Source organism: Megalopta genalis, unplaced genomic scaffold, assembly GCF_051020955.1.
Source record: "Megalopta genalis isolate 19385.01 unplaced genomic scaffold, iyMegGena1_principal scaffold0037, whole genome shotgun sequence".
NCBI lineage: Eukaryota > Metazoa > Arthropoda > Insecta > Hymenoptera > Halictidae > Megalopta > Megalopta genalis.
The window spans coordinates 1,319,563-1,327,500 of record NW_027476106.1 but is presented as its reverse complement, the minus strand read 5'-3'; the positions used below and the strand labels follow the sequence as shown (position 1 = coordinate 1,327,500).

Genomic DNA, 7,938 nt, shown 5'->3' with positions numbered 1-7,938 from the left:
TAATTCTAACTTTGACGTCAAATCGACTCTGTATAAATTAATACTAACTTTAACGTCAAATTGACTCCATATTTCCCCTATTACCACTGTTGCTATGAAGTCAATTTGACGTCAAGTGAACGCAATTGATACACAGTCAATTTCACGTCGCGTGACCACCGGTGACATTAAAGCAATGGTCTCAGACTTTAAGGTTAATAAATGAATTCGAACTAGTAGACTGTCGAGTCGCTGCAACTGTGAAGACAAAGATATGCCGCGAGTGATCAAAAGTCGAGTCGAGTAACGCGCCAAGTAGAAAGTCCCGCGCAAAATCAGACGTCGTACAGAATCGCCTAACGGTATATGCCTTCTTTCTCTGCTTTCAGGACGAGATGGAAGATCGCCCTCGAATCTCGACTCTGCTCAACAGTCTGTCGAATTATAGCAACACGATCCCAGCTGCTACCGACGCGGATGCGAAAACGCCGCCTGTGCAGCGCGGCGCGCGGATGGGCACCCTGATCGGCGTCTTTCTGCCGTGTATCCAGAACATCTTCGGTGTAATCCTGTTCATCCGTTTGACGTGGGTGGTTGGCACAGCCGGCGCCGTACAGGGTTTCTTCATTGTGCTCTGTTGTTGCTGTGTGGTGAGTAATGGATACCAGATCCTCGTCACGACGCGACGCAAGGAACGCGCGCTGTCGACCCTTGTGAGCCTAAGTCTCTGGAAAGAGCAACACATTTGCATAATCTTTCGACATATGGACTTTGTCGCGACTTGTCAAATGTCGAAATGATTTGGTCAGTGGCCGCCTTGAGGCTTTCGACGATTAACCCGCTGCATTCGGAGCATTTTCTTTGAATCGTGTACAGCAACGATTATTTTAAGACGACGAATTTTCGTTCCAGTTATATTATGTTATATTATATTATAATATTATATTAAGTTACATTATATTATAATATATTATAATATTATATTATGTTACATTATTTTATATTATATTATAATATATTATAATATTATCTTCTGTTACATTATGTTACATTATACTATAACATATTATAATATTATATTATACTATATTATCCAGTTATATTATATCATATCACTTATTCATTCGGTTCGTTCCATTTCAAAATCGGCAAATGCATATTTCATTGTCTTCACTTCAAACGTAGGCCAGTGAAATTGAATACAAATAAATAGCAATAGAATAAAGATGTGTCCGTTTTTAACAATAACAAATCTGAGAATACGTTATATTATAAAAATTAGTTCTGGTCCTTCTGTTCAGTAATTCAACTTCGACTTCTGGAAATATACTAGTTGACTTGTACGGTTAAAGTAATTGTTGCTTTTCCCAATTGTTTAAAACACGAATTGTTTAATCGACGAAATGGTCGATGCATTTTTTTAATGCTTATATCCGCTGAGAAATTCACTCTCGATGTCCTCTGTTGGCAGACCATGCTGACCGCGATCAGTATGAGCGCTATCGCGACGAACGGCGTGGTGCCAGCTGGTGGGTCCTACTTCATGATATCCAGAAGTCTGGGTCCCGAATTCGGCGGTGCTGTGGGCATGTTGTTCTACACGGGCACCACTTTAGCCGCAGCTATGTACATCATCGGCGCGGTAGAGATCGTCCTGGTAAGTGCCGTTCGTGGGATCCGTAAGCAAAATGAGCTGGAATATTAAAAACTATATTAATATTATAGTATATTAATAATAGTATATATTAATATACTATATTATATTATACTATATTAATAATAGTATATATTAATATACTATATTATATTATACTATTATATTATAATAATAATATATACTACTATATTAGTATATACTATATTATAATATATTAATATATACTATTATTAATATTATACTATATTATAAACGAAATGTAATGGTTCGTATATATTGATCGAGCACTTACTGCATATCAAAATCATAAAAATTCTTAGCCTTTGGGTGATGACATCAGTCTATACTGACTCCGAGTTCGATTATTAACACATTAACCGCGAAAATCCGGGTCCAAGTATGTCCACAAGTTTAAGGTAATTTAATTAACGAAACTGGAACCAGAAAATGAATATTTATCCTATTGAATGTTATTTTACCTCTTTCGCATTCTAGATATCCGGAAATTCAGTAAACTTCCGTTTCTTCAAGTATATTAGAATAGAAATGAATTTTGAAAAGTAGTCAAAATATTAAAAATAAAGCAATAATATCGAATATAAATATTAAATATAAAATAATAATATTGAATGTAAACATTTAATATAAAATAATAATATCAAATATAAATATTGAATATAAAACAATAATTTCGAATATAAATATGAAACATAAAACAATAATATTAAACATAAATATTAAATATATAAAATACCAACATGGCGCTCGATGTGTTAAATATACGTCACTTTCGTTCACTATTGTTCTCTACTATTGTCAACTATTTGTTCATAGTGAACTATTTCGTTCACTGCCTATTCTCGAGAATTTCATAACAGCAATGGAAAATATCGAAAAGGCCAAAATCACCATCAGATTATGATAATCCGAAGATCATCACCATCATTGTGTCATCGTGCTCGAAGACTTAAATGTAAAGAATCCTAACCACGATCGTCATCTTTCACAGACGTACATGGCGCCCTCGCTAAGCATATTCGGCGACTTCACCAAAGACCCGAGTATCATGTACAACAATTTTCGCGTGTACGGTACGGGCCTGTTGGTGGTGATGGGCATCATCGTGTTCGTGGGCGTGAAGTTCGTCAACAAGTTCGCGACCGTGGCTCTGGCCTGCGTCATCCTGTCGATCATCGCCGTCTACGTGGGACTGTTCTACAACTTCTATGGAAACGAGTCCCTCAAGTTCGTAACTCCCCTTTGTTATCGTCCATCCTCGGGAAACAGGATCGCCGACAAGCTGGCGAGATTAACGCGAGAATTTTGTTCCCGCGCAGGATGTGCCTCCTCGGGAAACGGTTGCTGAAGGACATCAACGTGCTGGAGGACTGCAACAAGAACGTGAACGGGTCCCTGTACCAGGTCTACTGCAAGAACGCCACCTGCGATCCGTACTATTTGGAGAACAACGTCACCATCATCAACGGCATCCGTGGACTGGCCAGCGGCGTGTTCTTAGGTGATCTGGAAAATCTCACGTGAAATGAAATTTCGCAATCCGAAACGGGCGGGTTCCTCGGGTCGTTCGAAGCAACTTCTTCCTTTGCAACAATTTTCTCCGAGGCACCGTTAACGAGTTATCAACGAAGAACAGTGCGCCAATGAGAGGCGAGTTTGACTGGCGCGAGGCGACCGAGCCAATCAGCGCAACTGGGCCTCGCGCGCTCGTTGGCTCGGCGAGCGCGGCTGGCGCGAGGCGGCGGAGCCAATCAGCGTGCAGCTGGGGATCGCGCGCTCGTTAGCTCGACGAGCGCGGCTAGCGCGAGGCAGCCGAGCGCACTGTTTTTCGTTGATAACTCGTTAACGGTGTCTCGGAGAACATTTTTGTAAAGGAAGAAGCTGCTTCGAATGATCCGAGGAACCCGCCATTTCCGGATTGCGAGACATTTTGGGACACTCGGTATAAGCTATATTATCCAAAAATACCCGGGATTGACTTCCGCTGTGCTGACAGAAGGTTAATCTTACGAAGGTTGATACTGAAAAATTGTTGTTTACGCCTTAAATTGTTAATTCTTAAATCTAAATTGTTAATTAAACTCTGTAGGTTTCAATGGAGAACAGAGACCTGGCAGCTATGATTTCGACGACTTAATTTTTCATCGGTGTAATCGAGGGATTTAGCTCTTACCGTAGATTAACCTCTTAGGTATAACGCGCCACTATATCGGCTTTCACGAATGTAACCTTATTTACGACGCGCCACTATAGTGGCTCAGCCTACTTACTCATTCGCTCACCGTTCGAGCTAAACGATCATTATCATTCGCCTTGCAACAAGTGTTAATAATATATAAACAAAATATATAGCCTCTATTTTTGATTCGCCAGATGTCATACATTGCAGTGCCGCATCGTTCACGCATAAAATTCGCGTCAAACTCTGCAGTACAGAATAAGAGCCCGCGCAAAATTCAGCCTGAGAGGTTAATACCGTCGATATCATCAATTTTGTTGCCGACTCGTGAAAAGACTTCCACTAATACTTCGACAAAAAAATGTAGCAGCGATTGTTACCCTAACCTCCTCTTACTGTCTGCAGAGAACATATGGGACAGCTTCCAAGAGGAGAACCAGTTGATCGCTTACGGAAGCGACCCGAAGGACATTGACAAGATGGCGGAAAGCAGCTTCAATCAGATCCAGATCGACCTCACGACCACGTTCACCATCCTCATCGGTATCTTCTTCCCCTCGGTGACAGGTAATCGTCCCCCAAAAGCCATAATCACACTGGTCACGATGTTTCCTGAAAAAATAAAAAGAGCAAAGATTCTGATCGAACCCTCCTCTGTTCCAGGCATCATGGCGGGCTCCAACAGATCCGGCGACCTGGCGGACGCCCAGAAGTCGATACCGATCGGCACGATCTGCGCCATCTTGACAACCTCGACGGTCTATCTCTCGTGCGTGTTGCTGTTCGCCGGCACCGTGGACAATCTGCTGCTGCGCGACAAGTTCGGTCAAAGTATCGGCGGCAAACTGGTGGTGGCCAACATGGCCTGGCCGAACCAATGGGTGATCCTGATCGGTTCGTTCCTGTCGACCCTGGGCGCCGGTCTGCAGTCGCTGACAGGAGCTCCGCGTCTTCTCCAGGCGATCGCCAAGGACAGCATCATCCCGTTTTTGACCCCGTTCGCAACCAGCTCTAGCCGAGGCGAGCCGACCAGGGCCCTGGTGCTCACGCTGATCATCTGCCAATGCGGCATCCTGCTCGGCAACGTCGACTACCTGGCTCCATTGCTGTCCATGTTCTTCCTGATGTGCTACGGGTTCGTGAACCTCGCCTGCGCCTTGCAGACGCTCCTGAGAACGCCCAACTGGCGGCCCAGGTTCAAGTATTACCACTGGAGCCTGTCGTTCCTCGGGCTGTCCCTCTGCATCGCCATCATGTTCATGACCAGCTGGTACTACGCTCTCCTGGCGATGGGCATGGCCGGCTGCATCTACAAGTACATTGAGTACCGCGGCGCTGAGAAGGAATGGGGCGACGGGATACGGGGCCTGGCCCTCTCGGCGGCCCGCTACTCCCTGCTGAGACTCGAGGAGGGTCCCCCGCACACCAAGAACTGGCGGCCGCAGATCCTGATCCTTGCCAAGCTGACCGACGACCTGGTACCCAAGTACCGGAAGCTGTTCGCCTTCGCGAGCCAGCTCAAGGCCGGCAAAGGTCTCACCATCTGCGTCAGCTGCATCGGCGGCGACTACATCCAGAACTCCGGCGAGGCCCTGGCCGCCAAGCAGAGCCTCCGCAAGACCATCGTCGAGGAGAAGGTTAAAGGTTTCGTGGACGTCCTCGTGGCCAAGAATATCGTCGACGGGCTCAGCTCGTTGATTCAGACCACCGGCCTCGGCGGAATGAAGCCCAACACCGTCATTCTCGGCTGGCCTTACGGCTGGAGGCAGTCCGAGAACGAGAGGACCTGGAGAGTCTTCCTGCAGACCGTCAGGGCTGTAGCCGCCGCTAGAATGGCTCTGGTCGTTCCCAAGGGCATCAACTTCTTCCCTGACTCCACGGAGAAGGTCGTCGGTTACATCGACGTCTGGTGGATCGTCCACGACGGCGGTCTTCTGATGCTGTTGCCGTTCCTGCTGAAGCAACACCGCACGTGGAAGAACTGCAAAATGAGGATCTTCACTGTCGCTCAGATGGAGGACAATTCTATCCAGATGAAGAAGGACCTGAAGAAGTTCCTCTACGATCTTAGGATCGAGGCGGAGGTCGAGATCGTGGAAATGGTGGGTCTCGTGATTCTCCTGTTCCCTGTGGAATTGCCTTGATAACTTTGTCTCTTTGGAATGCGAACCTTTCGCTGTGTCGTTTCGCTATGCTCGCGTTGGTTGACTAATTAGACTGTAATTGTTGCTCCAATCAAACGGTAATTTTGATTCGTGGAAGTTCACATGCAGTCTCTTTAATGAATTAAAGCTTAAAGTCAAAATCGATGGAGATGCTTTCATGGTCCGTCGATCAAGATACTAATTGCAGAACGTGATTTGCAATGTTTTGGAACGTAATTTTAAAAAAAAGTGTCGAGTTAACGGGTTCTATTTGTTGAAATGTAATTTTATATATTATTATATTATATTATAATAATTATGTATGAGGAGCTACGGGGTCAGCATAACAGGAATATAATAATTAATATATTTATTATATATATATATTATAATTATAATATTATAATATAATAAATATATTAATAATATAATAATTATATATATATAATTATAATAATATAATCTAAAGACAAACGCCATTTTTTTATAGTAACTTTGTTGTGTCATAATTTGGCAGTTCTACTCCACGTCCGATTTATCATCTGTCTATACCACTTGTTTCACTTTTGATTTACTTTGTTTCACATCTGCTCGTATTAACTTTAATCTTTTTATCCTTTGGCAAAAAAGAAATTCCTAGGGGCAAAATGGTCGTAGAGATTGAACGAAGTGCCCCCTCGTTTGTTCTAATCAGAGTTGACCCATGTGTCTCAAAGCTGTTCATGTATCATCTCCGTTTGTCGGACGCGTAATATAATGACAAAGGAAGCTAATCAACATAAATGATCTATGTTTCCAGATGGACTCCGATATATCAGCCTACACGTACGAGCGGACCCTGATGATGGAACAGAGGAACCAGATGCTGCGAGAGCTGCGACTGAACAGAAAGGAAGCCCTAGGCGTGGTGAGTGGCGAGACCGTGTTTCCGGAACCGCTCTTCGTAGCCTAATCTGATTATGTGCCTGGTGCTAATAATTACCGAGGTGGTTTAAGGCGAAAGATTTGAAACGCTCCAATTCATTTCTTTTTTCACTGATATAAATTAGTGGAAATATTTTAATAATATTAATATATTATATATTAATATTATTATTAATATTATTAATATTATTATTATAATTAATAATATTAATAATAAAAAATATATATTTTTATAATATCGTAAATTTGTATAAAGCGGGTGAAACATTCGACTTGAATCGCTTTCATAATTACTAGCACAGTATACAGTCAGTGAAAACAATGGTTTCGCCCACTCAGCTTTTTGCAACGATTTCGTGCAAGGAAATAGATTGTATCTTCTTCTTCCTGCACGTCAATGCGTTATCCTTTGCACGAACCTATTGCAAAAACAATCGAGTGGGAGGACACATTAATTACTTGCTGTATACGTTGGATTGTCGGACAAACTTTCGAACAGATCTCGGGTGCTGTCGCTCCGCCGTTTCGATGATCATTTTATCGTCATCCTTGCGACCGCTGACGTCACTCCTTTTAATAAGAAGTTGACAATGAAGAAACCTGAGATGGCTCGAAGCTTTTCCGGCAACCGCGCGAAACTTCTATCTAATTTTCTATGTAATATGTAAGTGTAGAAACACTGCTACGTCGATACTGATCGGTATGTGTCTGTTTTGTTGCGTGCTCGTCACGGATAAGGTGCAGACATTGGTGGACTTCAACGAGGTACCCGCCGAAGACAATTTACCTCTGGTTTGTCAGACAATTCCCGGAGATCCTCCGTCTCTCTTCTTATCCCCGACTCTGTTTTTAAGTGTCGTCGACACGTGTCCAACGTCCACCTCACCCCTCGCCCTCCTCACCATCAAACCCTCACTCTCTTTGTCTCTTTCTCTCTCTCTCTCTCTCTCTCTCTCTCTCTCTCTCTCTCTCTCTCTCTCACTATCTCCGGATCCGATACTTGCTCTCTTCATAACAACGCATCTCGTTATCTGACA

The 7,938-nt window shown here is 43.4% G+C and overlaps 1 protein-coding gene across 7 annotated transcripts in view; it reads left to right on the top strand.

Annotated features, from left to right (window-relative positions):
• The window catches only part of kcc (solute carrier family 12 member kcc), a 275,901-nt gene that overhangs the window by 256,435 nt on the left and 11,528 nt on the right, over positions 1 to 7,938 (top strand). For 3 of the 7 annotated variants that reach the window (XM_033472194.2, XM_033472201.2, XM_033472200.2), the window contains 8 exons: positions 369 to 629; positions 1,451 to 1,636; positions 2,646 to 2,881; positions 2,974 to 3,155; positions 4,239 to 4,400; positions 4,497 to 5,935; positions 6,777 to 6,884; positions 7,640 to 7,693. In XM_033472194.2, coding sequence (XP_033328085.1) covers positions 369 to 629; positions 1,451 to 1,636; positions 2,646 to 2,881; positions 2,974 to 3,155; positions 4,239 to 4,400; positions 4,497 to 5,935; positions 6,777 to 6,884; positions 7,640 to 7,693 — 2,628 coding nt within the window. The remainder of the gene's footprint in view (positions 1 to 368; positions 630 to 1,450; positions 1,637 to 2,645; positions 2,882 to 2,973; positions 3,156 to 4,238; positions 4,401 to 4,496; positions 5,936 to 6,776; positions 6,885 to 7,639; positions 7,694 to 7,938) is intronic. The other 4 variants (XM_033472197.2, XM_033472195.2, XM_033472196.2 and 1 more) reach the window with 4 other exon arrangements.